At 38.6% G+C, this 21,087-nt stretch overlaps 1 protein-coding gene across 1 annotated transcript in view; it reads left to right on the forward strand.

Moving 5' to 3' along the window:
- The window catches only part of LOC138122705 (protein Wnt-4-like), a 40,115-nt gene extending 19,384 nt beyond the window's left edge, over positions 1 to 20,731 (forward strand). Inside the window, exons 2-6 of the mRNA XM_069036983.1 lie at positions 18,756 to 18,891; positions 19,070 to 19,190; positions 19,240 to 19,505; positions 19,556 to 19,818; positions 19,870 to 20,731. Of these exons, the coding sequence (XP_068893084.1) occupies positions 18,756 to 18,891; positions 19,070 to 19,190; positions 19,240 to 19,505; positions 19,556 to 19,818; positions 19,870 to 20,071 (988 nt within the window). The 3' untranslated portion in view covers positions 20,072 to 20,731. The remainder of the gene's footprint in view (positions 1 to 18,755; positions 18,892 to 19,069; positions 19,191 to 19,239; positions 19,506 to 19,555; positions 19,819 to 19,869) is intronic.
- Positions 20,732 to 21,087: the final 356 nt, after the last annotated feature.

Raw genomic sequence — 21,087 nt, forward strand, 5'->3', positions numbered from 1 at the left:
GCAATAACTTGAAAGGCCACTTCTGCAAAATTTTGATAAACAACAAAACTTTTAATACATCTTTTTTGATTCGAAGAATTCTTTGATTTTCATCCCTTTCAGATCGATTCAGAAACAAAGACATTTCGATAAATCAGGCAAAAGTCATAATAAATAAACCAAACTGAGAACTAAATTAAAAGCTGTGGTTGCAAGGATTGCCACGTGAGAAACGTGAAGCGCGAGGCGAGCGCACTACTTCGCATTACATTCGCTACAGATTTATGGTTTTACGCGGCTTCCTGCCGTCAGATTTTGATGGAACAAAATTCAGAACGCAGCCGAAAAGATAGCCTTTCTAGTAAACTGCGTTCAAAGAAAATCGATCGATTGGATTTTGAGTGGAGCGGATGCAAACAGAGAGACAGACAGACAAAAGTATTAAAAATCGGTGTACCAGTGAGATGTTAGTTTTGAGATGGAGCAAGCACAAGCTCCATTGTGCTGTTGTCTTAGAAAAATAGTTTAAATAATAGTGACATCCTGCTCGACGGCAAATATAATAAGCCGGCAGTGAATGGTTCATCGTTCATAATTTTTTACGAGAAGTATGATTGACGGTGCCCCTCGAAAACCCTCCCCGTTGGCACAAAAGGCAACCACAATACCCCCGACGTTAGTTAACAGATCACATTTATAATTAGAGGATTTTTATAATAACGCTCGTTTTCCTGGCCCCTGGCCGATCTCCAATTAAAAAGGAAACTCCAACAACCACTCTCGTCCAAAGAGAGGAAGAAATGAAATATGCAGCGGGTCAGAGCAGCAGCTGCTTTGAAATTAGAAGTAGTGCGACTCCTGACGGAGTGCAATAGTGCGTCCGTCGCAGCTTTCATCGGCGATAAACGGGGGAGAGGGCGATTTTTACGCGACACACCGTGTGGCATAAACAGCTTTATTGCAACATATTAAGGGAGAAGAGCTGATTCGAAGTTAATAGCACGTCTTATGTGCCATTAGACTGTGGAAATGCAGCCCGCTTTATGATGAAACTCGGCCTCATAACCGGAAACGTTCTTCTTTGTTTGACTGCCGTTTGACGGATGAGGGGCGAATTCGCGACGTGGACCGTAAATTTGTCGTTCCGCGTGCACCTAATGAACCCCATAAATCCAAACAACCACACTAAATATTTTATCTATGGCTAACGGTGAAGCCGTATTCTGGTAATGGAGGGCTTCTGTATCGCGGATCGGGGGCGGCTGTTAAATGCGCCTCCGCTGCATTTTACAACGTCATAAGCGACACAACGAAAACAACCCCCCCCGGACTTGAATTTCGAATTTTCTGCAGTCTGCACGAATGACCGTGACCCCCGGGGACTCCTTCTTGTGAGAAAACAGTCGTTAAATCAAAACTGCACCTCTAATTACTTCTTAAAACAGTGCAAATTGATTTTTACGGTCGTTTCGATCGTTCCGTTAACGCGAAGAAACCAACGGCCATTGCTGTCTTAATTGTTAACCTCAATTTATGACGTCATTATACCGATACGTCAACCGGACCGTGCGAATTATTATTCCCAGTGCGAAACCAGTCCAGCTCGTTGCTTTCGTTCCGTCAAAAAAATATACATATTAGGCATTCGCGATCTTTTTGGGACCGAGTTGGCTATGATTTTTTCTTTTCATGTTGGACTAACTGACTCAGTGATGCAACGGATGCAATTTTTGTTTTCTGTCAGTGTCTGTTCGACATTTTCTTGCCACAGCATTGCCAGATTTATTATTTTAATATTCGTAAGAAATTAAATCAAAATAAGTCAGAATTGCCAAAATAATTTTATTACGATTATTTCCATCACTATAGCAACACAGGTCCAATGAGAATTTGACTTTTGAACGAATCATTTTTGTTTATCTCGGATAAAAATTCGCTTCCTCTTCTCAGTGATTAAAATTTTTCTTTCCTCTTGTCACATTTGACAGTTCATTTTATAATTCAATGAAAATGACTTCTTCGTCGATAAATAATAAGATATTGTCGTTATACAGGGTGTCTCCGCTAAGACTTTCGAACCTAATAACTCAGTTATTTTCCAGCGGATTTTTGTGAAATTTAAAATGCAGATATTTTAAATGGTGAAGAATAAAATCCCATTAATGCAATCACCCAAGTCTTAAAAACGTAATTTTTACATGCCTTTTTAAAATGTTGAATCAATTAAGATTTACATAAAAAATTGATCGTCAATAAAAAATGCTGTAGGGAAAAACTCGTCCTTGAAAGACGTCGGGTTTGCAAGAAAAAAGCAAAAAACTGTGTTAAACGTGGTTGCAAATGCAAAAACGTAGACGCGTATGAAACAAACGCACAATTTTGCAGAATTTTGGTCATCCCTTTTCGCAGAAGCGCAGGTGACATATTTGACGTTTATCTTGCTAACCTTACAAACACTTACAAAGTTAAAGACAACATTTGGACGTAATTTATTATACTGGATGTTTTAATTCTTCCATAAAGGACTAAAACACGATCGGGTATTTTAGCAAGGTAATTTAGTTCATGTACGCTTCCTGTGTATTCAAATAAATTGACGACTCTCTTAACCTTACATTTTGTAAAGCCTACATTTGGATAGTGTTCCACGAGAAAACGAACTGTCATTGAAGTTCTTACGACACTCTCCATAGGCAAAAATTTTTTCCTTTTTCAACAATATTGAAATTTCTGCCGCTGTAGTCTATTTTGAGAGTATTTTCAATAAATTTTCACAATTTGACGTTTCTAATAAAGCGCGCCCAATTTTGACAGACTTTAAAGGGTGTACAAAATGTTGCTTGGCAATTAATCATCAATTGTTTCAAATGGTAACTGCTCAAATACCTTCAAATTTTACATTAAATTTTTAACGACAAAATCTAACCTGTTCGTTGAATAAGACAAGTGATTTACTTAATTGTTTGTGTAGACCCCTATTTTTTAATGTTTAACAATCTAATAATAATCGCGCATAAGTTTCGATAAAGGACAAATGTGTTAAAATTACATTTTTTAACTTGAGGTAATTTTATTATTACTAACTGAACCTTCGCGGTCTAAAATATCTGCATTTTAAATTTCATAAAAATGCGTTGGCAAATAACCGAGATATTAGGCTCGAAAGTCTAGCTGAGACACCCTGTATTATTATCGATAAAAAATGTCTATTAAACGATTTAATTTAATTTAAAAAGGACAGACCAGATTTAAGAGATCCGGCAACAATGTACCTATTCAGAAAATGTAGGTAACCCTAAACTGAAAACCACCTAACCTAACACAAAAAGTGTCAATTATCATCGAGGTACTGCCAACAAAACCACTAGATGGTCATAGCCATAATACTTGGTGATTTATTGATTTTTTGAATTTGGCGCGCTGTCAAATGTTAAATCGTCCCACTGGACTGGCAAAATTACAAATTCAAATTAATATCTCGGTCAGCTTGGACCTGGGGAATTACAAAATGTGTGTAATCAATTGGAATTGAAAATTGCCATGCACTAGCAGTCGTCTAACTATTTTTACTTTGATGTGTGGCAACACTGACTCGGTTGACAGTTATATTAGGCAACCTGTCTTGTGAAACCGATGTTATGTCATTAGCTGAAGCTAGGAAATGATGATTTATTAGTCGCAGAAAGAAAATAACTGTCTAAAGTGACTGTCCGTGGACATTAATTAAACAAGAATTACGAAAATTAGCGTGAAAATTAAAATTGAACCGAATCTTGCCGCCCAAATTAGATTTTTTTTATGGCACAAGGACTGACCGAAATCTTGTTTCTAATTTGGTGGTTTGTTTTTTTGACAAAAACGAGATTTCCTTTTCAAAACTTCATCACATTTGGGTGCCGGAAGAATAAAAAAATAGCTCCGGATCCGGACCCGTCTCTGTGGATTCCATCTCGATCTAGATCTGGATTTACACTTCCATCTGCATCTTCACACTCCATCTTGATCTTAGTGTTTATTCTTTCAAAACTAGTTGGAATCTTCCTTTGGTCCGAGTTTGCAACGCTGTCAAAATGCGTCAAATACATCAAAAACTTCGAATGAGATCGCACGAGGTGTTTTTCGCAACCACATATGCGTAATTAAAACACGTAATAGTTACGAAATAAGTGCGAGAACACATTTTTCGCGTATGAGCGCATTACATATTTAAGACACGAGCGACGAAGGAGCGAGTTCTTCATTTGCGCGAATGCGCATCGCATTTTTTGAAAGGAGTATTATGTCTAATTTGCCGTATACCCTTTGTAAATAGGATTGCCCTTGTCCATGCGCTTGCCAAAGTGTCAATCGAATTAATAGCGATTTATTTTCTCTCTTTCGAAATTTTTATCATCCAAATTGGAGAAATTGCGTTTTGTAAAGCAGAGTTTATATTATAATGTCAAATTATTTTCAGAATGCTCAAAAAATGCTTTTTGGATGATTTTGAAGCACTAGTGCGCGAACCTCGATTTCGCGCACTACTATGCGTTCGCGAAATGTCATTTTGAAGGTAGTGAGTTCAAAAAACTAATTCCAGTAAGTCTCACACGTACAAAAATTAGTTGGTTGTCGCTGCACACATTTGGAGTAATGAACTCTACTTGGAGATGCGTTGTAAACACGTCGTTGCTAAGTAATCGCTTCGAACTCGTGCTATAAAAATTCCCCGACTTTGTTCACGTTTTGGGGCACCACTTGGCCCCCTTGAGAGGTGGTGTGCGGCCTGCTTTGTCAAAGTCGAGTCGAAGAAGTGCTCTTGGAGTCGGTGAAGATCTCAGGAGAATCTGTTGGGTGCTTCTTCGGTTAGAAGCGAACAAGAGATGCATACATAAAAATGTGTTGGAATTCGGTCGGCGGCACTCGTTAAGGCGTCACTTAGTGCGAAATAGTGCGATTCGATTAAATTTTAATTAGGATCGACTAAACGATTTGCATGCAAGAAATTACAAGTCGTGCTTTAATAAGCTTATTCCGTTGCAAAAGTCTGTGATTAAGTCGTTTCCTATTAAAAGTGTGTTTTTATAATGTCTCGGCGAATCGAGAAAAAACCCGTTCGCAACAAATGAGATTGTTAATTATCGTCTGGTTTTGTGTTTAAGAGAGCCGACTATAATTATTTCGAAAAAATCTCATTAACATTATTACTTTGGAAAGGCGCATAATAAAACTTCTCATGTAACGATTCATCAGATGGTTTTAATTTAGCCAAACCGCGTCGTGCGTTTTTATCTCGACGAGGATCGTGTCACTATCAATCTCCCATCGGGAAAAATGCCGTTTTATGGTACTTTTTCGCCGTTTTCGTCTCGGTACCAACCACGGAAACGTTGTTGTGTTTTTTTTTTTGGACGATCGTAAATTTTACGCACGTTAAGTCTCCAGCGGGGCACAGTTTTTATAGTTAATTAGGTTTTTGTTTTAGAGAAAGAATGGTACTAAATGTATAATGATGTACTTCTTCTGATAAATTTTATGCCTGGAAAATACTTAAACAAACGCATAAGAAAACTATAAAATTTATTACTTCCAGTTGACTCGAACCTGAACTCTTCTCTCTGTATAAACACACGAAAATACTTAGCACACCAGTAAAACCTACTCCGAGGCGCTCTGTACCTTTACTCCTTCCGTGCTGACTTTATGCCCCATCGAGGAATTTACGAGAGCCGCGACGTTTCCCAACAACGCTCCGCCAGATTCTTTCACTGCCGCCACTCAATAAAAACAATCCACTCCGAATCTGGTGACTTTGGGTGTCGACGTGTGGCACCACTGGCGCAACTCCATCTCGCCTAATGACACCCGCACAAAGAACTTTCAAAATCTTATCCGGTCCGTCCATCTCGTTGGAAGTTTTGTGCGCTTCGTTGTTGTTTTTGTTTTGGCCGATGAAATAGTGGGGCCATAAAGAACCCCACTTACCCCAGTCTAATGCATAAAAAATGGTATCGGCCCCTCCCACTCCATGTCGGAACATCTGAAACCGCAGATACCGAGGGTATTAATTTTAATAACTGACCGACTCTTGAGGGATACAAACCAATATATTTTTAATTATATTAGGCCACCCTAATCCGATCCGATTATCGTGCCAATAATACCCCCGATGCGACTCACCCCTCGCCCGATATTAAATATATTCCGAGATTACTTCGCCGATAAAGAAGTCAAACGAATAAAATTTCGGTATAGTCTTATTAAGCCGTACGACATAATATTTTTTTATGTCTGCTTCGCCCATTCTGAACATGCAAATCTGTTTTCGTCACAGCGAGATAAGGGATGATAGTTTTGCGCAGAACCGGACCGCGTCCGGTCCTTCGAGCCGGATCTCGATTTTTCGATCAATTCAATTTTAATCACCTCCGGAGCCTTGTCGCGCAACTTTCGAAACTCCGGGCGACCGGAGACGAGTCCGGTCCTGTGCGATGGGGTCCGGATCCTCATATGAAATTTCAAATTTGTCAATATAGGAAGCGGACACATGTTTACGAGCACGAACCCTCGACTTTATGATGGCCGCCTAGATTTGATTGCTAATACCAGCATTTATTGCCTACTGCATAAATCTTTTACCCCCGCCGCACTAGACCTGCAACTACACACTAATACGTATCGATCCCGTTTGATTCTTCTTCTGGGGACGTGAAATTTGTAATGTTTGGGTGGTGAGTGGGAGGCGTGTGGGGTTTTGGCGGGAGACAAACGATCTAAATTCAAGCGGGCATAAATCAGGGCGGCGCGGCACCGCACATGTGCATTTAATAAAGCGTACTAATACGCGGCCAGAGAAAAATTTGTACCGATATAACTAGAATAAAATGAATTTCCAGTCGAGTGAGAAGCGGCGGGAATATGCCTTTGAAATTAAAAATAGCCCGCGGGGGGACTAATTAACTTCGTGATCAACTGTTAGCACTCGGGGCTAAAATAGTGTCGGTTGTCGCGGAGGAAATCGTCGTCTTGGTGGGGTTTTTGCGGAATAATGGTTGCGGTGAAAGTGTCTGTCTACGATCAGACGTCAAGTACCGATTGGCATGCATCAATTTGACAGATAAAACTTTACTGGTTTACATAGTTGCTTGTTGCTCTTTACAGTAAAATAAATCTCGATTTTACGACCTATAAAATATTATTTATAAATTTACTTTAATCGGAATAGTACCTTTGACATCACAGATGTAACCGGGAACATGTGTATTGTGTCAACATTACCGATCCCCCAATAACTAAAGATTAAATTCGTGAGAATTTTCTGGTTTTATAATGTTTATAACATTTTTAACTCTTCGCTGTTTACATTTCTTATTTTAAGGTGTGATTGACGAGTGAGATTTTTAATTTGTTTATCTTTGAATTACGGGCAACATGCGCTTCGTTTTTAGATTACACAGAATACACAATTACCGCCTGTTTATAAATAATTCATCAAACTATTATACCTATGGCATTCTGCGAAAATAAACCGCGATCTGCACGCGATGCACTCGACAATGGCCATTGCCGAATTTTCGATTTCGCCACAACAGATAAATAAACAGTCGCCTTTGTGGCACCTTTACAACTTTTGAGATTGTTCAGAGGACCAGATTCGTTTTCGCACGTTCGATACAGATCGATTCGCCGAATCAAAAATGAAAAAGATAAAAAAACGAAAGGACGAAGCGCAACAAAAAATCATCACCGGTCGCAAAACACATGAATCAAATAAATTTGTTTATTTTTCTTCTAAACATATACTTTATATTATTGACTAGTCACGAAATGGAGAGTGAAATTTAAAAAATCTTGTCAAGCAACAAGTTTGACTGCAAAATTATGTGGGTGAAGAAAATATTCAGTTATGCAATATGTGTATAAAGCAGTATTTTTTTGCAAGTGGGAAATTTACACACACGTGTCCAGCGCGTGTTGAAAAAGTACTCGGATAGGTAATTGGTCAAAAGCTAACACCATTTCAGCACATTTAGACTTCTTTTGTAATTATTTCCGTAAAATGAGTGAATACGATTCCACCTGATATTCATTTTGTAATTTTTGAAAAATTTTTTAGAACATTAAGTAAAAATTGGCTAAGTGCAAATGTACTAAAGCGTAAAATAGAGTATTTTTTATTTTACGCTATGAAAAAAATGTCCAGCTTAAAAGCACAATAGTGATTAAAAAATTACTATTTTTCTTAATGTGAGATTTGGAAAAAAAACAAATTTCAACAAAATTTCGAAAATTTGTCGACAAAATTTCGTTCGATAAGGAAAATCAACAAGCTTTTCGTTTTTATTTTACCTTTGTGCTCTTAAGAATTTGTCGTCTTAGGGAAGACAATTTTCTGCACAATTTTCAAAACATTTTTTGTGAGGTTAAAAGACGTAAATTGACGAATCAGACAAAGTATATTCTTTTCCAAAAATTCGTTACAGAAGTTCGCTCATCAGAGTGTTGCACATATTTTGAATGATTTGTTAACCTTACAGATAATAGTAGTTTATTTAACGAGTTCGTGTGTAAATTGGGCTTTTTTTTGGCATGAGTGGGACAGTTTAAAACGCGAGTGTGAAACGAGCGTTTTAAAGGCCCACGAGTGCCAAAAAAGGGCAAATTTACACAAGAACGAGTTGAATACAACGTTTTTTTGTTCGACGAGCCCCTTAAAGGCTCAAAATCGCTTAAAATCTTTAAAATTAGCTTGACGTTTCGTTTTGACAAGTTGTGACATTTATCAAAATCCGCTCACAAAGGAGAAATTTCTCAAATTCTGACAGTGTCGAACAAAAAACACAATTTTGTCAAAATTGTATTTCCTGAGTTGTAAAAAGATCTGGATAGAAACTAACAACACGGTATTTCTATTTTGTAATTTATACCAAAGTATCGGATGTTCATTTAAATTTATTCTCAAAGTAGGCGTTGAAGAGTGGATTGTGAACGAACCACGGATTACAGATAACCTCACTTTTTGCGTTGTTTGTGTTAATTTTTCGTTTATATTTTGAAACCTAAAACAGATAGTTTGTTTTTATACAAATTATTTTTTAGGTTTATTTTTTAAACAAATAATACGTTACTTTTTTTTTTGGTTTATGCATTTTTAAAGTGAAAAAAAAATGTATCAAAACAAACAAGATGCTGTAAAACCAAAAAAAATAAACAATAATTTGAAATTTGAAAACATACATTCCAAGCAAAATTACAAAAAAAAAGCATAAGGAACTTACGGTAGTGGTAATAACAAAATTGTAGTTTAATGATGCGTTTGATACAAAAACTCGATAAGTTTGGCACTGATAACCAAAAAATTAACTAAACATCAAAATAAACTTTTTTCTCATTTTGACCAATCAACGACAGGAAAGTAGTCCCTATGCTATTCTATACTGCATACTTGAATGCAATAGACTGGTCAAAAGTGTACAATGTTGCCAGCTCTATTTTGGGTGACAATTGCAGTGTTGGTGGTTCTTTGATAAAAAACAGACTATACATTAAAGTAAACATCTTTTTTATTAGAGCGTCCAAATTTTACGAAAGAATCGTTTAAGATCTCAAAAGACCTAAACCGTCGAAATAATCAAATATGTACAAGGTATTTCGCGAGCCCGGTGGAATAAAAAATGCAACCCACAATACATTTCCAAAGTTAACGTGGATGTTTTAAATATCGTATTGTTTTAAAATGAAATTATGAATCCATGATGACTTTGCTTCCAATAATTTTATTTGTCACAACACTGATGTATGCGAAACAGTTAAAATGCGACGATTAAAATGTATTCGAACAATAAGAAATGATCCTGATTTATGGCGAATGTAACTAAATTGCTTCTGCCGTTGCGCGTTTATGCAGACAATAAACATTTTTCCAAAAACTCTTGGTTTTTTCACAACTCCACAGCTAACTATGTTTTATGTTTTTTAATAATCACGTTAATTTTGGAAATGTATTGTGGGTTGCATTTTCAATTTCGTCAGGCTCATTATCACTCGTGAAATACCCTGTATATTGCATTTCTGAATATCGGTTAGGGAAGTTTTAGGTCACCTGAATGTTGTAATTTTACCACAAAAAGGCTTGATTTCAACGAAACTTCCGGAAATGTTTTGGAGCTTGAAAGACAAAATGTGATAAGATGATATAATTAATATGCAACAAGGGTCGCATCTTTACTTTATCAAGGGGACAAATTCCCATCAGTAATTCTTTTGTACTGTGAAGGAACATTTGTTCAAAGTATATTTTTCAAAATACACAAATTGACGAAATAAACAAAACATTTTGATGAAGAAAATGAATAAAAAATAGTTATTTTTGTATTAAGTGCGCCAACAAAATACGAATTTTGCCACGAAATACAAACACTATTTTTTCTACAACCGCCAAAAAAAGAATTTGGTTTTTGAAGGCAAATTAGATGAAGAAAATCAATCAAAATCAGGAAACGCGCAAATGACGATTATATGTTTTCACATGTGAAAAAAAAATGGTTGTTTAACATATGAAAAAATGAGAAACTTTGCGACTTAATAACGATGCAAAAATGTCACGTTTTTTGACAGTTGTAGAAAATAGTAGTTTATCACACGAACGTTTTTTTGTTCGACGAGCCCCTTAAAGGCTCCAAATCGCTTAAAATCTTGACGTTTCGTTTTGACAGGTGATGACATTTATCAAAATCCGTTCACATGGGAGAAAATTCTCAAATTCTGACAGTGTCGAACAAAAATAGTATATTGTTATATAAGTGAGGAAAGGGATGCATTGCTAAACGAGAATGACAATTGGATCACGAGCGATAGCGAGTTGATCTAATCATTCAAGTTTAGCAATGGACCTTTCCTCACGTATATAACATACTATTTTTTCCAACGTCAAGAGCTTTCGGTTTATCGTGCATAGGTATTATCAATTTATTATTTTATACAAATCAACATAGAAGTAAAATTTGAAAATCACGTTTCCATGCTCACAGTAAACAATAAAATTTAATTAATGAATGTCAAGTCGTGTTATTTAGAAAAAAAAAAAAATCAGGAACATTTGGAGTTTTAATTCGTGTAAAAAATTGTACATATAATTTCTATAATACTGATAAAAAAGTTAAGTATCTATGTATGTGCTAATTGTTAATAAAGAATTCTTACAAATGTATACAGTGCATTTTTTTTAACTGTTGCCATAGGGAATTGCATGGTAAAACTTATACCCCCTGTTAACTTTTGTTCTGATGAAAATATTCAAACCATTTTTGGAACAAAGTTGGAAGATTTTTTAAACTATCGGATAGATTACAATTCAATATCCTAAATTGTCGAAAAAGTTGTGAAAATAGTTATTTATTTAACGAGTTCGTGTGTAATTTGGGCTTTTTTTGGCATGAGTGGGCCAGTTTAAAACTCGAGTGAAACGAGAGTTTTAAAGGTCCACGAGTGCCAAAAAAGCGCAAATTACACAAGAACGAGTTGAATACAACGTTTTTTTGTTCGACGAGCCCCCCCAAAGGCTCCAAATGGCTGAAAATCTTTAAAATTAGTTTGACGTTTCGTTTTGACAAGTTGTCAAATTCATCAAAATCCGTTCACACAGGAGAAAATTCTCAAATTCTGACAGTGTCGAACAAAAAAAATATTTGTACCACGCCGGAATAATAGTGCGTCGAGCGGCCGCCAGAATAGCGTCCTTGTCGGCTCAACCAGCAACTGCCTATCCCCACTTTTGATTTTTGTCGTTCATTTAAAAAATAAATAGCGAGATCTTCTCGTGGCTATGATTAAATTTCTTTATAAAAAAAAAACAAAACGTAATAACGTTAACGCACAAATAATTCAATAAATTAACAGAAATTATCAAAGGAATTGTTCAAAATGTTTTTCTTCGACTATTTTGTAAATGTCGCTCTGTAATGGAATTTGGTCAGGTGCTGGTTGAGCCGACAGGAACGCTATTCTGGCGACCGCTCGACGTACTATTATTATTCCGGTCCGCTCTAAAATATTTTTTTCACAACTTTTTCGACAGTTTAAGATATTGAATTGTAATCTATCCGATAGTTTAAAAAATCTTCCAACTTTGTTCCAAAAATGGTTTGAATATTTTCATCAGAACGAAAGTTAACAGGGGGTATAAGTTTTACCATGCAATTCCCTATGGCAACAGTTAAAAAAAATGCACTGTATGTATGTATGAACGTTATTTTAAAGAGTACCTAAATGGGGATCAAATTTTTTTTTTACTTTCCCCACTAGTGAGGGAAGTGATTTACTTTCCTCACATGTGATGCAAACGCCTACTTTCATCTTTGGAAATGTCATTTTCAGACTTGACGTTGGAAAAAAAGATTTTTTCAAACATTGGATGAAATAGTATATTTCAAACCAAGGTAAGAAAGTGCTTTCTTGCAGACCTCAGGCCTAAGGTTTGAATACCTACTATTTTTTCCCTACCGGCACAACTTCGTTGAAAAAAATCAAAAAAAGATGGTTATATTCCTGATTAAAACGAAAATTTTGAGAATTGAATAGTAGGCTGGGTTATTTGTTTAATTAACTTGTCATCGCATTTGAAGATTTGACGTTTGTTGGACAATTTGATATAAACAGGGTAAAGTAATCTACCTACCTAGCTTATCTGTTTATTTTCAAGATTATATGATTGATCTACCAACTTGCTTTATTGAATTGGCTTTCATTTATCAATAACTTATTTCACTTTTGACACTTTTGACATTTTATTTCGGTACAGTTTTACCATAAACATTTCATGATTAACTTTCTTACCTTAGCGAGAAAGTTGAATTTTCTCACCTCAAATAAGGTATCCACAGCCTACATTTCTAACAGGTAGGGAAAAAAATTTGTTATACGTAAAAAAAATTGAATTATGAAAATAGTACAACTGATTTGTAAAAAAAAAATGAAAAAGATTGTACTAGATTCTATCTAATAATTTAATACATAATGTATTCTGATTTTTATCTTACCTATATCTAATTGTAAGATATTTTCAGCCATAGATTAATAATTACAAAAAAATATACTCCCTAGTGATTTGTTGTTTCAGGGATTTCAAATATGTTTGTCTTTTAGAATTGTTTTTCAAAATTATTTTGGAGAGTGCCAATCAATGACAAAATTTAACACACAGAGTGAGGAAAAATATCTCGATCCAAAAATCATTTTGAAAATATGTATATACTCGTATCAGCGGATATATATGCTTTTGCCGATTTCGCGGCTCTTATCTCCGCCTCTTAATCAAGTGTTAAATTAGAATCGGCTCTGTTACACCATAAACGTCCGTCCGATTCGCGTTTGTATTAAATCGTTAACCGCAGCGGTGCAAACAGCCCTTAATGAAACCCTGAATAATTGACCGTGGCAACAACACACACCCGGACTTTAACACCTGTACATCCCCGCCCGGTGGCGCGTCCAACAAACAACCCCCGCAATTTCGTAATTCGCCTCAGATGCCCTCCGTCCGGGCCCCTTTCCTTTCAAGGTTATCCCCGTAACGGCCCCGGACTCGCGTCGTTTAGACGAAATTCATTTGTCTGTGCCCCCGGAATAAACAGTCTGGACATGTTCCGAGGGTGTATACGCAGCGCACAGTCTGAATCGTTACTTTTTACGACTGCTATAAAATGTACGGGAAATAATTCGGCGGACCGCAGCCCCCGGACAATGGGCTCGAACAAATCATGTATTGAAATGAAATCTAATGTAATAAACTGCCCCCGGATCGTATTTCCCGCTCCGCGGTATAGCCGGAACGCAACTGCCACCAGCACGTGTCCCGCGTCCTTTGTGTCGTCCTCGACGCGGACAAATCACCAGGTCTGAGGGCCTCGCCAAGGCTCCGGCACGAGCACGCGAACCACCCATGATGAGCGACTAATGATCTACTTTATTAAGTCAATAAACATGCAGATAATCCTGTCAACGATTTATTCGAGAGCGTGGGCGGACTCCCCGTGAACCGCAATTTGTCACATTTCCTCCGGACTACCCGGCCATTGTTCTGTCACGTCCTCTGATAATTATCGCCCGCTCCTGGTTTGTTTCGGCCCGCCAGGTTGGCAGCGCCAAAAATTCCAAAGCTCGGATGGAGCTCTGCGTTTGCAAAAATTTCTCAAAACGCGCCAACCACATTTTCATATAAATCGACCGTCGGAACGAGTTATGCAAATCGATTCATTATTGTTTCGCTGAAATGGTCGTTTTGTATCGATCTTTAATTGAGTGAAAAGCGAATGTTCTCGGTTTAATTAATAAAATAATAAAAACAGTCATTGCCTGTCATGATTGATGCAGAGCTGCCAACTCGGCAGCGTCGATCCGGTGCAATTTGAGCACGGTTTGTTTGATTAATAAAATTATAGTCACCTCGGTTGGGTGTCATGATTGATGCAGGGCTGCCAACCAGGCAGTGCCGAGCGCGACGATCCGGTGCAGTTTCAGCGCTCTTTGTTGCACGGAGTGCATCAAAAAATCGAAAAAAAAGACGGTCGTGCACGGACGTTAGGATGAAAGCGGCGATGATAAGTGCTGCGGTAAAAACGACAGATTTTACAATCTTCGGCAAATTAGTAGTCAGTGCGTTAAAAATTTTCAGTCGTGCGTAAAAGCAACATAAAACACAATCGACTAAATGCCAAATCACGCGTTTGCGAAAGCCGTAAAGTGCCTTTCGCCGCCAAAATGATAATAAATTTTGCGGAAGATCAAAAAGGGGATCTTTATTATAATTTTCGTAATTATTATATTTTCAAAGGAAAAGTAATGTATTATCTATTCATTTTGATTGTGTCCCTAATAACTTTTCAGTTGCTAGGTTAACGATAGGGAATTTTAGATAACACTAAATCCCGCCGCAGTTGGCAACTCTCGGAGGCGCCATTTTGGCAGAACGTCTCGCTGACAGGACAACTTGCGCAACGTTTTTCGACGTACACAGTGTGCGCATATCTATAAAATTGAGTTTTGGTACGAAATTTCAGAATTCAAAAAGAGAATGCCACGTCGTATTCTCAAAGTTGAGACCAAACGGTCAATATTGACTGTTTCGTGACATTTATTGAAGCCAACGCAAATTCCCAGGTATTTTTCCCATTTCTCTTACTGCCAAATGACTATTTTCTTCATTCCTATCGAGAATTGCATTGATTTTGAGGATTTGACATTGAATAATCTGTACCTGGACATAACCCCACTTTTCAACAGACGTGATCACAGAATCAGAGTTTCTCCTATTCTATTACAAATATTAATATTGATAAATACATTGTGCTCATTGCTTTACCACCATTGTCAAGTTTTGACAATTTTGACATTTTCACATCATGTTCACACCACACAAAAATTTAGTGGAAAACGTATGCAGCACACAGCTAAACAGCGCCTACTACAGCGTGATCAACAATGACTGAGTCTGTTGGCAATGAAACAATTGAAAGATATTGGTGTTTTTCTGTTTCGTAATTGGCACTGACCGGATGTTTTAACTTGACATGACATTAAAAAAAAATAGGTTATGTCGGGTATGTTTATGCTATTACAAAAATGACCCTTTGATGGTAAACATCAAATTCTCCTGTCAACTCTGTCAAAGCTGACAACCGGAAATGCGTTTAGATTACAGTGGTACCAAAAGCATTCAAATTTTCATTGTTACCAACAGATTCAATCATTCTTGATCACGTTGTATTATTTATATGTAGAAATATTGTCGGCTGTAAATACATCCCTTCACTCTTAATTATCCAGATGAAACTACACAATTAATTGTCGAACGTGACAAAGTATTTTTTGTTCGATACCGCCCTAGAAAGTGAGTCTGCATCCATGGTTACCAGTGGGTGAAGCTTTCTCTTTCGTTCACTTCACTTTCGCTCATCGTTTTTCGCTCACTGCCTTTCTGATAACGTAATTTTTTAGGCAACATTTGGTAACTCGCGGCACTTGCCTCTTCCAGGACATCATCGGGAATATATAAATCTTTATCATCCATTCTTACAATTTCCACAACGTGCACACAAGCACTTTATTGACTTTCCAGAAGTTTGTTTATTTTGTATTTATTTTTTTCCATAGCAACAGATCCGTCCAAAAATGTAATTTATTTTTATTTAAAAGAACCAAATATGGCACTCGAGAGTCAGGCCGTTTTCGTTCACTGGAATTGCATTGCACGCAATTCGCGTGGACGAAAGCTTTGCCTTCTTCAAACAATTTGTGTTGATCTTCCACGCACGTTGTAGAAGACTCAAATCTGAATGTTTTGGTGGTCAGCTCGATCCGATTTCTCGTTTTGTTACGAGAGAAATTTTCCGTTAAAATCGCAAGCCTGCCAAGAGGGTGAAACAAGAAATCTGTTGGAAAAGACAAACACTCCGAAAGTCAATCGAGCGTCAACTGTGAGCGACTTTTTATTCCACCGATCGTTACCAAGTCTCGAGTAAGAAGCAGAAAAAGTAAACCTCCCGTGATTCAAAGTTATTGCATAAATTACCATGTAACTGAATCTAGTTACCACCCAGAACGGTTCGAAATCAATGTTTTCACAAATTTTTGTTGCATTCACCTCGACCGGAACCAGCAGCGAGTACTACTCCAAGCAATACCAAACCGAATTTATCAGCGAGCGTTGGACATTTATCGGCCGTAAACCGCGTCCATTGGGTTATTGAGCAACAACCTCCGGATGGGTTCGTGTGAGAATCGAAAATATGAAAACCCTGCGCCATTCTTATCACGTCCCCGGCAATAAAATCAATGCAACTTGTACTATTGCGTATTTCGCGTGCACGAAGAAGGGTTCCGAGTAGTTCAGAAACAGATGAGGTTATCGCCTGGGGACGAGTTTAGCGGCATCGCCCACCTGAGACCGGAGTCAGAAGGCGATATCTTCGTCTGCCCTTCCGAGTCGTCCTCCGCGAGCCGATTTACGACCTTCCGCGGACCGTGAGACCATCGCGGCAATTAACCCACCGGGAAACAGCGATAATCGATTTGTTTGTCCCATCAACGTTCGATTAAAACTCAGAAATAACAACAAACCGATTTGATTCGTTTGAGCACAATAATACGGCTCGCCAAGACTCAATATGAGCGCAAACGAAAAAATCCTCTTCTCGGGACTGGATATATTATTTCTTTCACGGTGCGACGGCAACAATGAGGACCCTGGGCTAAGTCCCGGTGAAAAGCCCGCCATTTTAACCGACGCAAGATTGCCCATTACGGCTGATTAGTTGTTGAATGCAATTAACGTGAATGCAAATACGCATAATGGGGCTTTTGTTGTTCGACAACGACCTAACAATGGCCGTGTTCCAAACCAATAGGGCATGAAGTAACCCTTGAAAATGGTTCGCTATTGGACGCCTCAAGCCAACCCCAGTTCTGTTGGATTAATTAGTTCCCTGTTTCTGCAGTTCGCCGTAATTTGATACGATGTTCGTCGGCGGAGCGCGTTTCAACAACGCAAAAAAAAATTTCTGGGTTTTTACCCCTCACCGGGGTTGCTCGCGAAGACGCCGCCTCCGACGAGGGCGCTGCGGGCACTGAAGTGGACGGTCGGGGAAATTCCTTCAAAAACTGCAACCAATAAAGGAAATTGAACAAGCGAGCCAGACATTTTTCACTCTCGACTCACCAAAATATAAACAAATCTGTCACATATTTGTCTTGCAAACGGATTAAAATTCAACGATAAAATCCACAATAAACTACTACAGACATAATTATTATTATTATTATGTTTCTTTCTCCTTTAAGATATTTCAAGCAATCCTAAAAGAACTATTCGTACCATTCGACATTATTATTATTTGTTCGCGTTATCCGGCTCGAAGGACCAAAATGGTCGCAACTGCCCGTTGCAACAACATTTGAAGAATACTCATTGCGGTGCTTCCACTATAAGTGAAAAAAATAACAAAAGTCCTGGAAGACGTTAATTGTGGACTAATTTGGTTTAAAGTGAGTGTGGGACTCCGAAACCTATCATTACGTTTGCAAATAATTCAATTAAGCTAAAAATATTTTAATGAGCAAATAGACAATTACGGCGGTATCAAGGTCTTCATAAATCTCGTCGCTCCACTTGGTGAAGATTTTAGCATTTCAGCTCTTCAAGTGAATTAAGTCGCTTGTTAAAACTGTGCAGACGGAGCTACTTGAGGGAGGTCGCGGCGGCGCGACCGATAAAAACGTCAAATATCTGATGTGAGACACGGTTCAGCTCCGTATGACAAATAAATTACAAATTACAATTCAATAGCTAACAAACCGTGAAGCCGATAACTGGATGACTTAACGAGTTAATAATTAATGCTAGCACGACTGAACAACCGCAGCTATCGTCCATTCGACGCCGATCACAATAGACACAGGCTAAAAACAAGAGCGGAACAATTCGCTACAGGCTGCGGACAACAATCGTGAGTCGTAGATTGGTGCGACTGTCACAACCGTCAACCAAAGTCTACTGCGGCGTGACAAACAACACGGTTCCACTAGTAATTGTGGTAATCATCCCGTCGATGTTTTGTTACGTCGAAAAAGCGTAAATGAGATTTCGCATTCTTATGTAAAGTATGCCCCAGAAGCCCAAATATGTTTACACACGCCCACTAATCTTCGACACACTGTTATTAAGTTTTCGGCTGCACCCAGCTCAATTTGCATCCAGATTAATTAACCTTGAACGTATTGACAGTGCCATTTTTTTCTTCCAGGCAGCTCGGATTGCCAGTCTCTATGACCAATTCGGTAGACTTGACACCAGCGGCCCATAAAGAACGCTGCAGCAAACTCGAAGACCTTGTTGAGCGCCAAAAACAACTGTGTTCCTTACACGATAGAATATTACCAGTGAGTATAGCTAGAGTGCAACTTGCCAGTAGGGGGAAACAAGACAATCTTTTTCTTCTTCTTCTTCTTCTTCTCGTTTGTAAGATGAGAATAAGAGATTTATCGTTTGTCTTGTGACCCTTAGAAGAACTGGCAACAAATGTCTCGGGCACCAATTTAATGCGGACGTGTTGTCCAGGTTCTCGGAAATGGCGCCAAGTTGGCGATGGACGAGTGCCAGCACCAGTTCCGGAACAGCAGATGGAATTGTACTGCGTTTCCAGAGAAGAACGTCACGTTCGGAAACGTTGTCACAATCAGTAGGTATGGGTGGTGGGTGGGGCAAAGTGTGAAACGAAGATGTTGCAGGAAGCAGGGAGGCGGCGTACTTGTCGGCCGTGTCGGCGGCGAGCGTGGCCTTCGCTGTGACCAGAGCGTGCTCGAAGAGCGAACTGGCGGGCTGCTCCTGCGACAACAGGATAAGGCAGAAGAAGTCGCAGAAGTGGAAGTGGGGCGGCTGCTCCGAAGACATCAAGCACGGAGAGAGGTTGAGCAGGGAGTTTCTGGACGCGAAGGAAGACGCGAACACCGCCACCGGACTCATGAACCTCCACAACAACGAAGCGGGGAGAAGAGTGAGATTGGAGGTGGTGTAAGTGGAGTTTATTGAACGGAGTTGTTGCAGGGGGTCCGGTCCAGGATGCAGCGCACCTGCAAGTGTCACGGAGTGTCCGGCTCCTGCAGCATGCAGATCTGCTGGAGACGTCTGCCGCCGTTCAGACAAGTGGGGGAGGCGCTGTTCCAGAGGTACGAAGGGGCCTCCCACGTGAAGTTCGTCGACAGGCGGCGGAAGAAACTGAGAGCCATCAGTCCCGACCTGAAGAAACCGAACAAGACAGATCTGGTGTATCTGGACGACTCTCCGGACTACTGCGAGAAGAACGAAACGTAAACGGGTAATGTGAGAGTTGAGCGCGCGTGGTGACGGTTGTGTTGCAGGCTCAGTATCTTGGGGACTCACGGCAGGATATGCAATCGGACCAGTCAAGGCATTGACGGTTGCAGATTGCTGTGTTGCGGCAGGGGATACCAGACGAGGGTCCGAGAGGTGGAGGAGAAATGCAAGTGCCACTTCGTGTGGTGCTGCAACGTCGTCTGTGACATTTGCAGGTATAGGAAAGAGGAGCACGTTTGCAACTGAACTATGAACTGTGACGATCGACTGAAGATACCGAAGACTACGATTATACTCACGCAATACTCAAACAAAACGTCCTCATCTTTATTAACGAGATAACCAATTCTTGTTTCCTCATCTTTCAACTGTAGATAATTGTAATAACTTCGTCTCTCGAAATTTCTCTGTTAGACTTGCGTAGCTAGTGCTCGTTTTATACAATTTTAGGATTCAAATGGTAACACATTTATTGCAATTATCTCAACTCACGACCGCTTCGACCATTCTCATCCAATAATTGTATCATCACCACGTTGTATATTTATTTATGTGTTGCACCTAGTACATAAAATAATTTTAATGATGTGTAATGTATTGAGATTTATATAGATCTGTACATAGATTTTTAATATATTTACTAGGTACTTAATACTCGTAGTAGAGCTAAGTTCATTGTACATAGTTAATTTAATTATAAACGTAATTTATGTCGTGTTCAATCAAAACATTAAAACTAGCTCATCTATGACTTGCTCTGGTGATAAAATTATTTTTCCAGTGTACTGAATGTGCCATAAAATCCATTCGATCCGTCGATTGATATTGAACTCTTTCGTCTCTACTGTGTTTATAAAAAGTCACACCGTAATAAATTATTAATAAACTCTTTGTGTACAAACACCACGCCACACGTTTATTTCAAATCACCCGCCTCGCTCCCACCCAGTGCTGCCAACATCAACAACAACCAATCGGAAATTTCACAATAATAGGAACAATTCGCTTATAATCAACCATCTGATAATAATCCTGTTGATTGTTGAACCTCATTAATAAAATTAATTGCCTTAAACAAACCTAAATTTGCAAATTTTCACGTTAAACATTATTTTATTGTTGTTTCGACCGACACCTCATCAGCAAAGTTAGTCGCACAGAAAAGGCACACACAATTACGTCAACAACACAAATCTTGTTCGCACAATAATTATAGACAACCACAAACCAACAAACAGCATAATTTTGAAATTAATTTGAAA

This window comes from Tenebrio molitor, chromosome 2 (assembly GCF_963966145.1).
Source record: "Tenebrio molitor chromosome 2, icTenMoli1.1, whole genome shotgun sequence".
Taxonomy (NCBI): domain Eukaryota; kingdom Metazoa; phylum Arthropoda; class Insecta; order Coleoptera; family Tenebrionidae; genus Tenebrio; species Tenebrio molitor.